Source organism: Sciurus vulgaris, assembly GCF_902686455.1.
Source record: "Sciurus vulgaris genome assembly, chromosome: 16".
NCBI classification, from domain to species: Eukaryota; Metazoa; Chordata; class Mammalia; order Rodentia; family Sciuridae; genus Sciurus; species Sciurus vulgaris.
In genome coordinates, this window is record NC_136477.1 from 53,257,111 (window position 1) to 53,277,784 (window position 20,674).

The window sequence follows — 20,674 nt, forward strand, 5'->3', positions numbered from 1 at the left end:
ACAGTACTATACCTTGTCATTTAAATTTTAGAGAATTGAAGATTGTAACTCTTTTTTTTTTGAGGGTGTGTGTGTGTGTGTGTGTTGCTGGGAATTGAACCCAGAGCCTGTGCTTGCGTGGAAAACACTCTACCAACTGAGCTATATCCCCAGCCGTGAGAGTTTAAGATTGTGATTAAGGTTGACTTGAACATTTACCTTGGATTTTTTTTCTTGTGTTTTATAGGACAACATCAAAAATAAATGGTATAGAGTATGTTCCTTTCATGAGTGTTGATCTGAGGGAACGCTTTGCTTATCCAATGCCTTTTTGGTAAGTAAGCACTGTTGTAATTTTACTTCCAAGGTCATTTTTAAAAATGTCAATCCTTGGGTTGGGGTCGTGGCTCAGTGGTAGAGCACTTGCCTAGCATGTGTGAGGCACTGGATTCAATTCTCAACACCACATATAAATAAATGAATAAAATAAAGGTCTATCAACATCTAAAAAATTTTTTTTAAATGTCAGTACTTTATTAGTACTCTGAAATTTGATTTAATTCATAGCCTTGTAACTAAAATTTATAATAAGGAAAATTGTTGGAAGAGATATGTGGCTATGGGAAAGAGGAGAGGTATCAGCAGGAGTACCTTCGTTTTCTGTTCCCTGATTGTGGCTTTTGTTGACCTTTGGCCTAACATAGTGTCTAGTACAAGTCCTGGCACAAAGTGTACGCAAACAGTTGTCCTGTTGGTGATTGAATCACAACAGAAATACAAACCAGTAAAGGAATTGAATGGAAAAGTGGAACAGAATGATGGTATCATTGTTTACTAAAATGATCCAACTTAGAGTTATTTATAAAGGATATTTTTTAACATAGCCTTTCAGGACAATGATAGTTTATGTCAGGAGCCTTAAAAATATTGTTTGGTTCAGGACCCCCAGCTTCTGGTCATTCCTGATGAAATCAATATTCAGTTAAAGATGTGTGTAGTAAGAACATTCATTAAAGCATCTTTTTTTAAAAAAATTGGTACATTGTAATTATACAGAATAATAAGATTTGTTGTTACATATTGGTGCATGCACACCAGTGGTCAGTTTTGTTTCCAAGTGCCTCCCCTTTCCTTCTCCTTTTCTCCTCCTGGCCCCCTTCCTCTACTCTCCTGGTCGTTTTCTATTTTTGTGAGATTTCCACCACCCCCACCACCTTTGTTTCCTTTTTTCTCTCTAGCTTCCACATATGAGAGAAAACATAAAACCCTGACAAAAGCATCAGTTAGAGCAAAAAAGATTATTGAAGTGAAATATCCAGGGATACGGGAATGATTCATTATGTATATGATGATCCATATAATATATGCTACCCAAATAAAAAGTCTTTTAAAAAAAGGTAGGAAAAATGCTCACAATATCGAAATTTAAAAAAATAGAATAGGGCTGCTTTTTATTTTTCAGTGTTTTGCTATTCTTAAATGGCCAAGAATTAGATATCTAACTGCTAATAAGTTATCAACCTAATTTTGTTCCAGAATTAGGCAACCAGCCTTGTGATGCTGATAATTAATTGGAGTCTAAGGAATCCTTACATCTTAGAAGCTTTATTGCTTTGATGTTAAGAGCACAGATTTTATAGGCAAACTTTGCAGTTTGAATTCCTGAGATGTAGGATAAGTTAAGTCTGTCTCAGTTTTCTATCTATAAAAATGAGGATAGTAATAGAATCTATCTCATAGGGTTGCTGTGATAATTAAAAGAACTCTTAAAATATGGAGCATTTAGAGTGGTTCTTATGCAGCAAGCACTATATAAGTATAAATAAGGGTTAGCTGCTAGAAAAAATTATTTTTAGTACTAAATTATAACTATTTATTTCAAGTATTTAAAGTTTTTTTAAACTTCAATTAATAATTTCACCTCAGGAAACCAAATCTAAGGAATTATTTAGAGATATACTCAGATTATGTAAAAAACATTTGTCAGTGTTAAAATTGTGAAAATGAATTGGTTATTCTAATAGGTTCTTGAATGGACATACTCAGAGATATAAGCTTATAGATTCAATCTTTGTATAACAAGTGAAGTCATATTCTTAATACTTATATTACATATTGTCCATAAGAAGACTATATAGCATGAACAATCAAGTTTTCAGGGAATTTAATAACATGGGAAAATGCTCATAATATAACTGGATAAATAAAATATAAAACTGTACAAAATTCCTTAATTTAGGTGTAGCACTTTATTTTGTTGAAGCACTTTTCACAGTTGGACTTTTTATATTTGTGGTTAATTTTTTACTTAATGTAAGCTTCTTGGGGGAAGGTGGGAATAATATGTTTGGTAAGCACAGAGTATGCTATTTTAACTAAATTGTACCCCATTTCTAGAATAGTATGTGGTGTATAGTAGGTACTCAGTAAATACTTAGTGAATTAATTAAAATCGGAGACAAATCAGTAATAAATACTAAAATTAACTATTCTAAGTGGCAATATTTTCCTTTTCTTGTTATGTAAACTCTTTTACAGTGAGAATAACCAAAGAAAAAAATAACAGTAAACATTTTAAAATTCAGGTAGTAGATTGACAAGAAAAGACAATTTATGAATGGTTATCTGTGGTTAGATTGAATGATTTAAAAATGTTTCTGTTCTGTCATGTTACTTTTAATAAGCATGTTTATAAAATATTGTAATATCTTTAAGTTTTAAGAAAAATATTGGATTTAAATACTAGATGTAGTTATTCATTGATGAGTTGAGAGAACAAATATTAAGGAATCTTCAATTTGTTCTATTATGTTTCATTTGGCAAGTTAATAATCCTAACACATTAAATTATAAGTTTGAAGTAGTCTTAAATTTTCCTCTCAGAATTTTGTGATAGCAGTCTTTAAGCTCTCCTAAATTGAGTTAGATCTCTATTTATAATCAGCTCCTAATATTACCCAGGCACCAAACCTGTACCCTAGAAGTTCTGTGAGATGATCAAAAAAGTTTGAGAAATATTGTATGCCATATTCTACTTAGAGAATTACAACCAACATTGGCTTATTAAAGTTTAGATTTGTCCAGCAATGAAGAAATAATACTTTGGCCAAGTGTTTGCAAGTCATACCTGACTCCAAAATCCTTTCTCCTGCTATCTATCATCATTCTTTGAAAAAAGAATATCATGTTTGTTTTAGTTTGTTGCATATCATAGGCCTAATATTATCCAGAAATCTTCTGAAATCCAAAGATTTGCCATTTTTGCTCTGGAATAGGTTTGGGAAAAGATAAGTTTTTATTTGGTGCTATATACCAGTTTTAAAGAAGCATTACAGAGCAAGCATAGGGTAATGGATGAGAATGGAGGATTTGGCACCAACTTGGATTCAAATACAGTTATACTCTCTGTTAGTTACATGACTTTGATAAAGTTATTTAATCACTTTAAGCCTTCTCCAGAATTATTTAATAGAGTTGTTTTGAGGATGCCTGGTATATAACTGATACTGAGTAAATTTCAGCTACTTTTACTAACCTTGCAGAGAGGAGTTCAAGATGCAGGGTAAGGATATGTAGCTTCCTAGGGCCTTTTGAATGAATCCACTTACACCATTGTTAATGGTTCCATTTCATTTCTGAATTTCTTGAACATAACATTCTGAACTAAACTCTTGATTATATTCTTATATTACATATAAACAAATTTAGGTTAGCTTTTTTCAATTATTTATGTATATTTACTTAGTTGGGGTGGATGTTCAAGTTGAATGGATTCAAGGTTAAGGGTAAAGAGTCAGATTTTGACCAGAGAGTTATGTTAGGAAGACATAAATTTAGATACATGATGACTATACCAAAGAGAAAAAAAATATACTCTAGGAAATTTAATTTTGGCTTTAAATCATCTTTTAAGGTTGATCCTACTGTTTTTTATTATTATCTCAGTGATAGATTGGGCAAACTACCATTATCACCTAAACAAAGAACTACATTTTCCAAGTGGGTACGACCAGAAGATCTCACCAACAATCCTACAATGATATATACTGTGTCCAGTTTTAGCATCAAGCAGGTATACATTTATTTTGTCTACTTTTACATGAAAGTATTTTAAGGAAATTTAAATATGGATTTGTTTTTTTCCCTAGATTTTTTATGTTCATGTGCATAAGTATAATTGGAAAAATTACTTATTCAGTGCCTTTTGACTTAAACATTGAAGTAATTATGTAAATGTGAATAAATATTTTGAGCAATTATGGGTGTTCATGTTTGTAGATGAGAAACTTGAGATTCTGAATTTTGCCTTTGATAGGGAATAGATGTAAAAGATTTTTACTACTTAAATATCTATTCTAAATTTAACTATTGAAATACTTTACTAGGATTTGTGTGAGTAGAATTTGTAAGTTGGCGGCATGGCATTTCTGTTACTTTACTATTTGAACAACAGTCAAGAGGGAAAAATCAAGTATTGGGTGCATTGCATAAATACTATGCTATTGTGGTACATGAGTGGAGTAATATACATTGTTCTTGTTAACAGACAATAGTATCAGATTGCTCCTTTGTGGCATCACTGGCTATCAGTGCAGCTTATGAGAGAAGATTTAATAAGAAATTGATTACCAGGTAAAATTTTGTATTTGTCCCTGTAGCCCTTTTCATTTAATAGTCTCTTAACCAGAAATTACAAACTTAGGCCTTATCTGCATAGAAAATGGAGAGGGCATATCACTGGAATATTATGGCTCTTTTGCAGATGATTCATAAGGATGGAAAGATGTGCTAAAGTAATCACTACTTGGGCATTATGTAGTTAAATAATATGTATGGAATAAATGTTTTGAAATGAAGTCAAAAAACCACATTATATTTTTTATACTTTATAATTGTACTTTGCAGTAGTGGCCACTGGCCACGTGTGGCTTTTGAATACTTAAATGAGTTAGGCTGAATTAAGATGGGCTGCAAGTATAAAAACAACTTGAGATTTTGAAAATTTAACACACAAAGGAAAATTGGAAAATACCTCAAATTTTTGTATTGAGTATATGATATAATAATATATTTGATTAAACAAAATATATTAAAATCATTAAAGCAGGTATTTTTATTTTTTATTTTATACACTGTATTTTGATTCTTTGTACACAAATGGGGTACATCATTTCATTACTGTGGTTGTACACAGTGTAGATCCACACCATTCGTGTAATCATACATGTACATAGGGTAATGTTGTCTGTCTCATTCCACTATCTTTCTTTCCCCACCCACTCGTGCATTCCCCTCTACACAATCCAAAGTTCCTTCATTCTTCTCTCACCTCCCCTTCCCCCCATTTTGTATCATCATCCACTTATCAGAGAGAGCATTCAGCCTTTGGTTTATTGGGCTTGCAAAATTATTTCACTTAGCGTGATATTCTCCAACTCCATCCATTTACAAGCAAATGCCATAATTTTATTCTTTATGGCTGAGTAGTATTCCATTGTGTATATATATCACAGTTTCTTTATCCATTCATCAATTGAAGGGCATCTAGGTTGGTTTCACAATTAGCTATTGTTTATTGAACAGCTGTAAACTTTGATATGACTTCGTCACTGTAGTATGCTGATTTTAAGGTCTTTGGGTATAAACCGAGGAGTGGGATAGCTGGGTCAAATGGTGGGTCCATTCCAAGTTTTTGAGAAATCTCCATACTGCTTTCCAGAGTGGCTGCACCAGTTTGCAACTCCACTAGCAATGTATGAGTGTGCCTTTTCCCCCACACCTACGCCAACACTTGTTATTGTAAAGCGAGTATTTTTAATCTGGTTACCAGAAAATATAAAATGGCATATTATTCTACTGATGAGAACAGTTTTAGAATGTTCTGAAATGTTTCTGAAATACTTTTTCTTTTAGTTTAAGTGTTAGCTTAAACTCATAAAAATCATTAAGCATAATTTTTTCGTTCAGTTTTTCTTGAGTGGTTTTTGTGTTAAATCCCAAGAATACAAAGATATTAGACAGTCTTTAATTTCAACTATTTGCCATGTAAGTAAATAATTTCCAGTATGAGTGATTTGGTCTGTATTTTTAAAATAAAATTGATGTAGTTTTTAGAAGTATTTTATTGTATAATTTTACATAACTTTATCAGCATTGTACTTATTACCTTTGTAATTAGTCGTAATGGTCTTCTCTTCAATGGTAAAAGATTATTTTAACTGGCTTAAAATAATCACTTTGTAATCACTTGGTGATTTAGTGAAGTGTATTGTTAAAAATTAAGGATTTTTCAGAGCATTGTGAAGTTTATGCCCTGTTTTATGATCTCATAAAATATATTTCTAAAGTTATTTACAGTAAATGAGCACTTTGATTAGAGTGAAATTCTTTTTTCTAGGCCTGTTATAGGAACATATTCTCGTGCTTATTTTTATAAAATGGCTAAGACAATGGCAAATGTCTAAATGGCATACATTTAAATGGAATGGAAGATCTTTATAGTAATTGATATTGAATATTAATATTGTTATTTCATTATTTTCCTTTACAAAGCATAATTTATCCCCAGAATAAGGATGGCGAACCAGAGTACAATCCGTGTGGAAAGTATATGGTAAAACTTCATCTCAACGGTGTCCCAAGGAAGGTGAATGTCTCTATCTTCCCACTCTCCCCAACCACTTCTCTTATCTTACACTTCTTTGAGTTCCGAGTGGAAGCAATTAAGAAATGTTCTGTGTAAACATTTTAAAAGTCAATTTAGTTGATTTTGAGTCTGTGATTTTTATACATATTACTGACAATAGCATAATATGCTAATAATGAAAAATAAAATCCATGAAAAATAGTCTGAGTGGTGGTGGTTGTTCTGAAATGGGGTCTCATTATGTTGCCCACACTGGTGTCAGCCTCCCGGACTCATATATTCCTCCTGCCTTGGCCTGGCTTATAATCCCCCCCAACACACTTTTTGTTTTGTTTTGTTTTGTTTTAAGTGGTTTTAAGAAAATTTATGCAAAGTTCCAATAAGTAACATTGAACTCTAAGGATTGTTAATGCTTAAAATAATCTGAGATTTCTTAATTCTTTGAATGAAAGGGAATCAGACAAGCTGAGTCTGTTAGGTCAGAAGAGTTTGTAGCCATAACAAGACGGAAGAAGTTCCTAAATTTTCCTTTGTGAAATATTCATTACTTAAAGGCCTTGCATTGTCATGATTTTCTATCAGCAACCTTGGAGCTTGGTAGAATAGCAGAATTTCCATCCTCACCTCACACCTACTGAATCAGAATCTACATTTTAATGAGATTCCCTGCTGATTCCAGTCTGAAAATCATTACTCTCCAGCTCAATAATTCTCAAATTTTAGTTTGCACAGAATCACCTGGAGGGCTTATTAAAATATAGATTGCTGGGCCCCACACCCAGAGTCTTTGATTCAGTAGATCTGGGTTGAGACCAGAATTTGCATTTTAACAAGTTCCTTGTGATGCTGATGCTGTTGTCTGGGAGCACCCTCAAAAAGCCACTCCAGCAGTTTACTAAGAAACAAAATTTTAATAAGAATTAGATACTGTGTCTTCGTGGTATTTGTGTCTTCTGTTATTCATATTTTTTAGCCATAATGTTCTGCTTTCACAGGTTTAGAATAAAATGGCAGATAATATTGTTATTTATCTTAATAGTGATGCCCTTTTAAAATATTATTACATTCTAGAATTCCAATAATTTTGTTGGTGATTACATGACATGTAATCTGTGTCTTACCTGACAGATGAAGCTTATAAGACTGAATAGAGACATCATATTAAAATGCTCAACGTTGCTGGGAATGTAACTCAGTGGTAGAGCACTTACCTAGGATGCATAAGGTCTTGGATTCAATCCTCTGCATCCCCCTGCCCCCTGCCAGAAAAACAAAATGATATTTTATAATTGGCTAGTTTCTAGAAACCTGAACCTGTCATCAACTTAATAGGAAGACTATGCCTTGTATCCATATGGAAGTTTTCTTTTTCTTGATAGAATTTTAAGATATTTTGTTTCACCTAACAAAGTTAATATTCTCTTTCTGTAGGTGATAATTGATGACCAGTTACCTGTTGATCATAAAGGAGAATTGCTGTGTTCTTATTCCAACAATAAAAGTGAACTATGGGTGTCTCTTATAGAAAAAGCATACATGAAAGTTATGGGAGGATATGACTTCCCAGGATCCAACTCAGTAAGTAATAGTATGATCCAGGCACAGTCTTATTTTGTCTAATACGACTATTTTAAACTTGAAAAGTTGTAGATGTTTTTGTGTATGGGAAAAGAGAGCAGAGTGTCAACCCCTGAGAAATGTTGACCAGACCCCTTATTATGGGGATACCTATCTTCCTGTGTAGGGGTAGTGGTACATTATGTAGATTGAGGTTCAGGAGTTGTTTTTTATCTAACATAACTGTAGAGTTGAGCTGTGTGTCACTATCCTTTAGTTGCAGGAGATAAACTACCAAACTTAAGCCAGAAATTGGATTGATACGACTTTAAATTTTGACACTAACCAGCTCATGACCTTGGAAAAGGTATTTGCCTTTCTTAGCCTCTTTGTGTGTCTGTCATATAAGGATGATATTCCCCTCTCAGGGTTTGTGAAAATGAAATGATACATGAAAATGACCCATTATTTTTACTTGATTGATTTTCCTGCCTAATACCAGGCCTCCTCCACTCTTTAGGATCTTTCAGTGATAGGTGGGGAATGTAAAAGTTATAATTAAACGCAGAAAGATATTGGTTTTTCTTCCCAGTCCATACATTCCATTGCTCTGTCCTTCAGATACTTTTTAGTTTAGCTTTTTAATTCATTGCCTGTTAATTTACCCAGTGCAACTTGAGAGAAAGAAGGGGAATGTATTTAAACCATTAGAAGTGACTCTTCTATTTGTAAGAATGCACTCAATCATGGATGACATCATCAAAGCAGTTTTTTCTGTAACATATTCTGAGTTTTTATCAAATTACCAGTAAGACAGTTCTGTTATAAATCAGTAAGATTTATCCCTATCAGAGTAATTATACCAAATCAATGAGATTTAATAGTTGCCCTCAGAATTTATTTAAGAACTTAAAAATATTCGACAATCCCTTAATGTGTTTATATTGCAGAATATTGATCTTCATGCATTGACTGGGTGGATACCAGAAAGGATAGCTATGCATTCAGATAGCCAAACTTTCAGCAAGGATAATTCTTTCAGAATGCTTTATCAAAGGTAAACTTTGTTCTTTCTTTCCTCTTCTTTCAGGTATTAAAAAAGACTGTTTGAAAGCATCATACCTTATTTAGAATAGAGATTATAGAAGCTGTCGCTTTTAGTTATCAGGGAAATTATTTTAAAAATAGACTTCACTTTATGTGCTTGCTACAGTCAGCCCTGAATTATCTTCAGTGATAATTAGTTAATCCAAATTGTAGATAATCTAAAATATGTGAATCTGAGACATATAGCATGGAAAAATTATTTTGCACTTACTAAATACTTAATTCAAAGGAAAAGAGAAGTCTGAGAATTTACGCTGTAAATGGATAATCTACATGTAGTAACTGGAGCATTGTCCAAACAGTAAATACACATTCACTAGCAAACTATACAGCTCAGTGATTTGATAAAGTGGTAACTGTTGTGGGGAAGTGCATTTAGTATTTCACAACTTCATCCTTATTTGTAAACTGAAAATTTAGCATTTGCTTTTCTTTATTGTTCAGGTTTTTGCCTGAAAAATGTTATCTTGAAAATAAAAAATATATATATATATAATTTATTTGACATACTGTGACTTGAAAATGTCTTCTTGTTGAAAGTTTCTCAGGGGTGGTAGGAATAGCCCATTTTTTAAAAGATTTCACATTTGTAGAAATTTCCGTGCAAGCCACTAAACTAAAGGGAAAGATGGAGTGATCTGAAATTCTAAATGTGTTATCCTTTAATTTCTTGTCTTTTTGGGATCATTCTAGATTTCATAAAGGTGATGTCCTCATTACTGCATCAACTGGAATGATGACTGAAGCCGAAGGAGAGAAGTGGGGCCTGGTTCCCACACATGCTTATGCTGTTTTGGATATTAGAGAGTTCAAGGTTTTGCCTTAAATTTTTTTCTCTTGTTTTCTTACTTGGTAAGACATTGCAAGGATCCCAGTGATCATCAGACTTTTGGATACTGACAAATCAAGGCTTAGGTGGAGTTTTTAAACCATTCCACCTATTAACTTGACCACTGGGAATTATGAAATTAAAGGTGGGAAATGAGAATTGACAGCACAGATATTGATGATAAAAACTGGTTACACCTTTTTCTTTTCTGTGCAAGTATCAAGGTTGAGGTGAACACAGGGCAGCCCCCAGGGTTCCAAATTGCATATTGGTGTTTAGGTCAGTTGCAGTGATAAGCTTGAGCTGAAAAAATATTTGTGAAGGGAGGAAAAATAAGGAGGATTCTTGGGACTAGGACATGTAGCAGTGGGTTTGTGTGAGCAAGCAATTCTCTTTCATGGGGTCCTTGCACGCCCTCAGGCCTTTCAGATCCTTTGTCACAGAATATTCTTGAGGCTAAGGTGTTGGGTATGTGTGCCTTTGTTACTTCTCAGGTTATTTTTAACTGAAAATTTGATCAATTGTATGCAGTAGAAAAATACAGAGATTATGAAGGAGGCTTCATTAATAATAGAAAATAGTAGTGATCAGATCAGTCAACAGAGTGCCCCTATGTGTTAATTAGACTGGTATATCTTTTTTTTTTTTTTCTTTTTTCTTTTTTCTCTATTGTAAACAAATGGGATATATGTTGTTTCTGTTTGTACATGGCGTAAAGGCATACCATTTGTGAAATCATAAATTTACATAGGGTAATGTTTGATTCATTCTGTTATTTTTTCCCTTCCCCCACCCTCCCACCCCTCTTTTCCCTCTATACAGTCCTTCCTTCCTCCATTCTTGCCCACCTCCCTAACCCTAACCCTAACACTAACCCCACCCTCCCCCCATTATGTGTCATCATCCACTTATTAGCGATATCATTCGTCCTTTGGTTGAGATTGGCTTATCTCACTTAGCATGATATTCTCCAATTTCATCCATTTGCCTGCAAATGCCATAGTTTTATCATTCTTTATGGCTGAGTAATATTCCATTGTATATATATACCACAGTTTCTTTATCCATTCATCAACTGAAGGACGTCTAGGTTGGTTCCACAATTTGGCTTGTGAATTGAGCAGCTATGAACATTGATGTGGCTGTATCTCTGTAGTATGCTGATTTTAAGTCCTTTGGGTATAGGCCAAGGAGTGGGATAGCTGGGTCAAATGGTGGTTCCATTCCAAGTTTTCTGAGGAATCTCCACACTGCTTTCCAGAGTGGCTGCACTAATTTGCAGTCCCACCAAAAATGTATGAGTGTACCTTTCTCCCCACATCCTCGCCAACACCTGTTGTTGCTTGTATTCTTGATAATCGCCATTCTAATTGGGGTGAGATGGAATTAGACTGATATTTCTAATGGAGCACATAGAATTACCATCATAGCTCACTTAAGGATGAGAGATACAACTGGAGACATTTGTTGTTAGGTGATGTCATTGTTATGCAAATATCATTGTACACAAACCTAGAAGGTATTGCTTACTGCTACGCTATATTGTGCTTGTGTGCATGTGTCTTACAGCTTGTGGTTCCTAGGGCCAAGATGAATAACACACCATAATGATTTAGTTTTTGAGAGAAAATTATGCCATTGAGAGATGAGGTAAATACGAGATGCATAAGGCCACTGCAGCCTAACATGGCATAAACGTTATTTTAGTAAGCAGAGGTACACTCTAAAATGATGATAGAAATGTAGTAAATACGTAAATCAGTAGCAGTCATTATTATCAAGTATTATGTACTGCACATAACTGTATGTACTATTATACAGTTGGCAGCACAGTACATCTGTCTACAGTGGCATCACAATTAAAGATGTAGACATAGCCTGAACAGTGATAACTGTTATTTACGTATTTTGGTGTAACACAAACCTGTCAACTTTCTTAGTTGCAAACACGTGAACAGTATATTCACTGTGATATTGTAATGGCTAGAAATCACTAGGCAACAGGAATTTTTCAGCTCTGTTATAAAATCATGTTTTTCTTCAAAAGTGAGATTAAAATTGGCTAAGAATATCAAAGTTTATGTGAAACTAAATAAGCTGAGAGGTTTGTGCTTTTCTTGGGATTGGAATTCACCACGTACACGAGTTAAATACTGTCAATAACAGTTGTTATTGTTCAGTACTATCAGATGTATCTTGTTAGACCATCCTGTGAGGTAGGTAGGTATTGGTGAATGTGACCATGTAGTGTAGGATGTAGTGAGATAATGGCAGGTGAATTTTTTTAAGTTTAGATAATGAAACAAATCAGTGGGAAAATAAGCTTGAATTTGAGGAAGATTCCTGTGAAGATACATCTTTTACTCTGAATATAATATGATTTATTCTGCTTGTCCGAAGGACACTAGGTAACATATTTATGAGAAAAATACGAACCTGTGGTCTGACCTGAAAACAGGTTCCTAAAACAACTGCTGAATGTGGTAGGTAGGAATTCAGTGAATTGCTTTTCTAGTTAAAAACAAGTAGCATGAGTTACATTTATGGCAGTGATTCTGTAAAGATTGAGACATTTTACTCAGCATATGCACCTGGAGAACTGTGGTCCCAGGACAGGTTTCTTCACTGATAATGTTCACGTTTACACTGCAGTGCTGTGAAAGTTACTATCAAAAACATTAACCAGCTTGAACAGGTATTGCGCACTGTGGAGTTGGCCCCAATTTCCTTTTGTTTACATGAGCTCTTCGTTTAGTCAGGGTTAATTTTTGCCTAAGATCTTCTTCATGTGTATTAAAATTTATGGGTTTTTCCCAGTATTCTTTCATTGGGTATATATTTGAAGTTTCCTGGATTTCTCTCCACCCCTCTCCCCCGCCCATTACTGGGTGTTGAACCCAGGGGCTTGGCACATGGCTTAAGGCTCTAGCACTGAGCTATACTCCCAGCCATTTTAAAATTTTATTTTGGTCAGTTGCCCGATCTGACCTCAAACTTGAGCTATTCTTGCCTCAGCCTCCTAATCTTTTTAGATGTTTTCTGGTTGATTTTATTCTATATTGTTGAGTCATCTAATATCGCTTTAAAATATTTCCATGCTTGGTGTGGTGGCACACACCTGTAATCCTAGCTACTCAGGAGGATGAGGCTGGAGGATGGCAAGTTTTGAGACCAACCTGGGCAACTTAGTGGGACCCTGTGACAAAATGAAGTTGGTAAAAGGGCTGGGATGAAGCTCAGTGGTAGGACAACCCTGGATTCAATCCCTAGTATCACACACACACACACAAAAAGTCCATGTCTATCTCACACAGATATCATCAGATATTTATCTCTATAACCTCTTTTTGGAAGGTAGACTTAGTCTTAGACTAAAGCCACCCATGATCTTAACTCATTTGTGACTTTACCTAATAAGATTTTTTTTTACTAATATTTATTAATACTTCTATAAAGTTATAACCTTTTTGTTTGCTTTTAACATGCTTACATATCCTGAGATCTTCATTTTAGTCTCAGCCATCTTCCCTTTGGATCATTTTTGTATCTCCTCCTAGAGATTGTAAGGCCCCCAAAAAGGAAACCCCAACTCTGTCCCATGGATGGACGGCAACCCCAATCAACCGCAGGAGGCGTCACTTGATGCAAACCGCAAGAGGTGTTTATTCCAGCGCGCTGGGACCCAACTCCAGGAGTCGAGTCCCTAGCAGAAAATCTTGTAGGTTTATAAAGGCAGAAACCACACATCGGGAGGGGTCACACATGAAAGGGGGAAAAGGGGGAACAAAGCTGCCAGGAAATTTCAAAGGGGGTCTGGGTTTGCTGACAACATGTTTCACAATGTTTTACAACAGGTGTAGATTCTGGTCAATAGTTTCTGGTAATCCTGCTGTTTGAGCACTATCTGGCTATCAGGCTCAATTTACTCTTTTACTCTCTGTTTGGGGCTGTTTCCTGGAACAGCTTTAAGGGCTTTGTTCCCATTACTGGGAGGGAGACCTTAGGGAGTTGAGATAAAACAGACAGCTTAAAAAAATGTCCATCCTTTCAAGATGATGCTCCATAAATAGTTGTCTTTTGAGGTACATCTCTGGTTCAGACTGCTTTTAATCCAGACAAGTCTTTTTGGGATTTCTGAAATTTCCCAAGGCTTTTCCATTTCTGCAACTTGGAAGTAACCATGGAAATGGGATGTTTGAACATAAACTAGATTTTTTTTTTTTTTTTTTTAAAGATTCTTTAGCAATTCTTCCCCTAAAAATCTACAACCATATGTCCTTGAATGTCCCTGATGCCTTTTTGGAAGCTGTCTCTGAAAAGCTTAGTAGAAGTTTCTTTTCCTTTGTGTTCCTCTTTCAGGAATCAATAGTCCTGAAATAATGGAGATTTCCTGCTTATTCAGAATGAGGTTTATGAAAGAAGAGTTAGAGTTGAGTGTCTGTTAACCGATGTGTAGTGAGGCACAGGTGGTGGTGAAGAAATTGAGAAAATAATTGTATTATTGAAGCTTCTAGGGAATATAGCCTGAGAAAAATGAGAGAAAAATGAGTATCACTCGTGTCTGGAAATCACATCTACTCCACTCCACAATTTGCCATCATTTAGAATAACAAAGAAATGTCAGTTTTTAATTTTTTTTATTTTAAATGTTCCCCAACCAGTTTGATTTAGGACATTATTAGAAAAATGCACAATTTCCTAGTGGACTGCTTGGTACTTTTGGAATTATCAGCTCTTTTATTTTCAGAGTAACCAACTCTGTAGATAAACCCAGTATTTATGGAACATTTACCATACTTTAACACTCTACCATAAACTCAGTGGAAACTTCTGAAAAAGGATAATAGGGATTGAGGGTGTAGCTCAATGTTTAAGTGCCCCTGGGTTCAATCCCCAGTACCAAAAATAATAATGATAATAGTGTCACCATTTCAGAATTTATATCTCATTGAAAATGTCTGTACTTGTACAAGTAGGAAGCAATATAATACACTTTGAAATTAATGTAATATAGATTGTCAGAACTAGAAAGTATAGAGGAGCAATAATAATTAAATGAAAACTTAAGTACCAGATAGTTTGCATTAATATCTCCTTTAATCCTCACAATAGTCTTCTAGGGGTATGTCATAATCCTCATTTTACATATGAGTAAATAAATGCTTAGAATGCAAGTGACCCACCCAGAGCCCATACACCTATAGAGTTGGCATTTGGTCCCTTTTTATTCTAATTCCTGAGTTGATTTTTGTTCTTCTTTTTTTGCTGCTCAGTCTTCACTGAGAGAAAGGGCTTGGAAAAGGCCTTCAGCAAAGGAAAACAGAATGAGCTAATGCCTTTAGAGACAAATTTATAATTATTTGTAGGCTTATGAGAGGAAAGACTAGATTAGATTCAAAGTGACATGAGATGAGAGTACTGGAAAACGGGGGGCCAGAGTAGAGAGGGCTTTGAAAAGGCAGGAAGTGATGCTCTGAGGGATCACTTTCCAGTGGAATGTCCTGCAGTGATGGAAATTTTCTCTATGCTGTCTAGTGCCTGAGCTTCTCCATACACATGGTCACTGAACGTTTAAAATGTGGTTAATATGACTAAGGAACTGTTTTTTAAAAAAAAATTAAAATACCTTTTTTTTTTTTTTTTAATGTGGTGCTGAGGATCGAACTCATTGCCTCACTCATGCTAGGCAAGCACTCTACCATTGAGCCACAACCCCACCCCGATTTTTAAATTTTACTCAATTTAAATTTAAATAAGGTGTGGCTAGTGACTACTCTATAGCTTTAGAAAGTTAATTATTTACAGTTTTGATCAGATTTGTGATATGAAAATTAATTTGAAGGGAAAAAATTAATACTCAAAATTCATCCTATTAAGAGAATGGTATAACTAATAGTATTCTTGTTTTGCAACTTAATGTTATCTCCCTTTTTAAATACAGGGACTGCGATTTATCCAATTGAAAAATCCTTGGAGCCATTTACGTTGGAAAGGAAGGTACAGTGAAAATGATGTAAAAAACTGGACTCCCGAGTTGCAAAAGTATTTAAACTTTGATCCTCGAACAGCTCAGAAAATAGATAATGGTAAATATGTCTTTTTAATTTTTATTTATTAAAAAAAAATTTTTTTCCCAGTAGTAACCCAGGGCATCATGCATGCTAAGCAAGTACTCTACCACTGAGATATACCCCAGTTCTTTTTCTTTTTTTGTATTATTTTGAGGCAGAGTCCCCCTTAGTTGCCCACGATGGCCTTGAGTTTGTGATTCTACTGTCAGTCTCCCAAGTAGCTGAGGTTACAGGTGTGTACCACCACACGCGGCTGAGAACATGCTTTAACAAGGTGAAATGTACCTGATTTAAATGTAGCTGATTTAAGTCATATATCATTAAGATATATTTAAATTAACAAAGACATTGGTTTTCAGGAATATTTTGGATTTCCTGGGATGATCTCTGCCAATATTATGATGTGATTTATTTAAGTTGGAATCCAGGGCTTTTTAAAGAATCAACATGTATTCACAGGTAACTTTTACACATTTCAGAGTATTCTATACTGTTTAAATTTGAAATGTAATTGTTAATTCAGGAGGACTACTTTTTTCATGTCCACAGATGAGTACTTTGTAACAGTTGTTTTATTTCTTGGTTAGGCCAAAAATTGTAAAGAAGAATAAAACCAAAGAACCTGATAGCTTAATTGTATTTGAAACATAGTACTTTTTAAAGTAGTGTTATATTTTAGCTCTGTGATAAATTTAATCTGTTTTCTTCTTTGTTTACTTTATCTTTTAGTACTTGGGATGCTAAGCAAGGACCTGTGAAAGATGCCTATAGCCTGGCCAACAACCCCCAGTACAAACTGGAGGTGCAGTGTCCACAAGGGGGTGCTGCAGTTTGGGTGTTGCTTAGTAGACACATAACAGACAAGGTACTGATACCCTTCTCATGATATCCCATACTGAAATTCCTTTAAGTAGAATTGAATCATTAATACATAATTTGATTACCAGCCTGTTTCACTGAAATTTGTCTTCTCAGATAAATGAATATTTTCGTCTGAGGTAAATTATACTTTATAATCATACACTTGAAATCTTGTTCAAAAATCATCCCCGAAGAAAAATATGAAAGAAATGTATGTTCTTAAGTGAGGATTTGGGGGTTGATTATACACATTTTAGATATTATAAATGTTCACCTACAAATGTGCTAAAGGGGGTTTGGAAATATTAAATCATTGGTCCTGATTCTAAAATGGCTAACTTTAATAATCTTAATACCTTAGAATTTTACCTAATACTTCATTTTATAGTATAGTCATTTGTTGAAATGACAGTTTGGTTTAGAAAAATTGTGCTTTTTATAAATAGCTGAAAGAACTGCTCTTTTCTTTTTTTAAATGTTAAGACCATTTTGAGCCCTGTTTCCTTAATCACATTGGATTTTTTTTGTGATTTTTAGGATGATTTTGCAAATAATCGAGAATTTATCACAATGGTTGTATACAAGACTGATGGGAAAAAAGTTTATTATCCAGGTATGTGTATTAGCTAAGCATTTTATTTACATGATTAAAATGAAAAATGACAAGTTTATGTAGATGATACAGAGAAATTCTTAATTATGTTGATAGGCTAATAAAAACCACTCGTGCAAATGGGTGGTTTTTAGGTTGCTGTGTTTTTTGATTTGTATTTAATTCAGAGAACCCCAAAATTTGGGACTTTTGTATTTTTACATATTGCCATCAGACTTTTGTATCTGATACTTAAATCATGCCTTTGTCTTTGACCAAAAGTTCTGTGGTTTCCCATGAACTCTGGGATACAAAGCTGAGCTGTTCAGCATGCTGTAGAGGGCTTTTTATATTCTGGCCTTAATATGCCTGTCATCTGTATTTCCTGCCCAGCCTTTCAGTGTCCTCACTACTCCTGAACACACTATGCCCTTGCTGCCCCATACTGCCAGTGTCTTCTGTAAGAGTCACTCCTCCCTGCTCTCTGCCCACATGCTCCTTACCAGCTATTCTGCTTGGTGAACGTAGTTAGGATCCCACCTTAATGTCATGGTGTGATCACTTTTCCCATCTTGCCAGGCAAAAGCATCTTTTCATACAAAGGGCTCCTGAGGCATTTCACCTATTGCATAAAACCGCTTTGCATTCAGAAAAACTGTACTTCTAAGTGATAAAAAGAACTGTTTTAAGGCTGTGAGCAGCACTGATGAACAGAACAGGACCCTGCTCATTGAATTTATGTTGTAGTTGGGGAGGAAGATAATAAGAAAAGGAATCAGATACTTGTGTGTAAAGAACTAAATGTGTTAGTAACTGGTTGGTTCCTTGAGTTGGGTGGTCATGCAGGGCCTCTTTGAAAAGGCACAAGAGGAATTCTGAATGACAGAAATCAGTCATGCAGAAATCTGGAAAAGCATTACAAGCAGAGGGAACAGCCAGTGCACAAGGACTTACTGGTGTGATTTAGGAACAGGTTAAAAACATGGGTCAGTGTGGTATCGGGTCAGAAAGGTATGCAGAGGTCAGATCATGTAAGGTTCTGTAAAGCCACAGGAAAGCAATTGAAGGGTCTTAATCAGGAAATGACATGATCTAATTTTGTTTTTAAACAATATTCTCATCCTTCATTTTGGAAAAAGCAAAAATAAAAAAAAAGGAAATTAGGCAATTTTATATGAAAAATTATGGTGGTTTGAGCTTGGGGTGGTAAGTGTAGCATTGTCAGGACCTGAGCTGATGTTTGGAGCAGAGGAATCAAGGATGATTCCACTTTTTTGTTAAATTTGAGATATGTATTAGATATCCAAGGTGAAGATGCCCAAGTGAATAGTTGGATTTAAAAATAATATATTTTTAGGTGTCGATGGATGCTGTACCTTTATTTATTTATATGTGGTGCTGAGAATCGAGCCCAGTGCCTCACATGTGCTAGGCAAACGCTCTGCCACTGAGCTCCAACCCTAGCTTGAGCAGTTGGATTTTTGAGTGAAGGTCTGAGGTGTAAGGTTAAGCTGAGAAGTACAGATTGAGGAGTCAGGGACATATAAATGACCTTTGAAGACAGGACTATATAATCAACATTTCAGAGACAGTTGTAAATAGAGTTGAACACCGGGACCTGGCCCCTGGGTTCTCACACATCTTGAGGTTGAGCAGAGGAACAGGTGACAGTAAAAGAATTTGAACAGAGTGCCTGATGAAACAGAGAGGTTTGATATAATCCAAGCAAAGAAAATATTTCAAAAGGAAGAATGGACAGCTGCATCTATTCCTGTTTGAGAGGTCAAATAACGTTAGGTTGGAGATGAGACAGCATCTGGGCAGTCATTGTTGACCCTGACAAGAGCAGGTGCTGTTGAGAGGTGGGTCTAAAAGCCCAAATGGATGGATTGCAGAAGAGGAGCAGTTGTTTACAGTTCTTTAAAGGTGGCTCTGCAAAGATAGGGTAGTGATGGGGGAGATGGGACCAGAAGTGGTTTTGAGTAGTATTTTGTTTAATTACAGGAAAATAATGGCAGTCTTCTCCCTCATACTGTGTTGGGGGGAGGCAGATCTTCTTAGTTAATACTCCCTGGGTTCTGGAATGGTTATGGCCCAGTGAAAAATACCAGGTTAAACTAGCTATTTTTCATGTTGGTCATTATAAAGTAAATATCATGCATGTATTCCTAGTATAAAAATGTATGGTTTTTCAATTTTAAATACTTTGTTATTTTTACTTTAAAAAGTAAAGATGATTCAGTTTTTTTAAACAGTGCACCCTCTTTTAATTATAGTGATTTTACTTTTTCAGAATACTTTCAGTTTTATGGTTTTATTTTCATCACAACACTTTGAAATAAATAAGACAGACTTTGTTCCCCATTGAGAGAAGAATGACCTGAGACATAGGTTAAAAACCTTGTTCAGGATCACAGATGTGCCCATTCTTTCTCTTCTCACAAGATCACACCACCTCTGAGTATTAGAGACTTGTCTGAGATACTAAAATGTTTAGTTTTTTGAATACAGCATATTACAAATATTTACTGTTTCTAGACAAACTAGGTAATATATAGCATTGGTACTGTGATATATAGTAATTAATATACCTAAAATGATTTGTCAGGCTTGATTAATGAGACTCCTAGAGAATACCATATGGCATTGTTTGTAATAACATAATTGAAAACAAATCTGAATATCTCAGATTTTCTTAATATGGTACCAATTAATGTTTCTTATTTATATGATGGATATTATATGGGCAGTTAAAAGTAGTAAACTCTGTATAGAACAATATAGATCATAACATTGAATGAAAAAATGTAAGATAAAACAAGACCTATTCAGGTTGAATATCATTTAATCCAGAATGCTAGGGACCAGAAGTGTTTCAGATTTTGTAATATTCCTAATCTGAAAATCTGAAATGCTCTGAAATCCATAGGACTTAGGTATTAGGGATGCTCAAGATGTACTTACATAGAAAACAATTGTTCATTTTTAGGATAGTGTATTTGTATGTATGAAAATCTGAAAAGATACCACAC

General features: G+C 34.8%; 1 protein-coding gene across 2 annotated transcripts in view; it reads left to right on the forward strand.

Moving 5' to 3' along the window:
• CAPN7 (calpain 7) overlaps positions 1–20,674 on the forward strand; it is a 43,722-nt gene that overhangs the window by 15,038 nt on the left and 8,010 nt on the right. Inside the window, exons 6-16 of one of the 2 annotated variants that reach the window (XM_079114395.1) lie at positions 227–313; positions 3,925–4,051; positions 4,526–4,611; positions 6,532–6,625; positions 8,057–8,203; positions 9,133–9,239; positions 9,983–10,103; positions 16,060–16,204; positions 16,549–16,648; positions 16,919–17,054; positions 17,588–17,663. In XM_079114395.1, coding sequence (XP_078970521.1) covers positions 227–313; positions 3,925–4,051; positions 4,526–4,611; positions 6,532–6,625; positions 8,057–8,203; positions 9,133–9,239; positions 9,983–10,103; positions 16,060–16,204; positions 16,549–16,648; positions 16,919–17,054; positions 17,588–17,663 — 1,226 coding nt within the window. The remainder of the gene's footprint in view (positions 1–226; positions 314–3,924; positions 4,052–4,525; positions 4,612–6,531; positions 6,626–8,056; positions 8,204–9,132; positions 9,240–9,982; positions 10,104–16,059; positions 16,205–16,548; positions 16,649–16,918; positions 17,055–17,587; positions 17,664–20,674) is intronic. The other variant, XM_079114396.1, reaches the window with a different exon arrangement.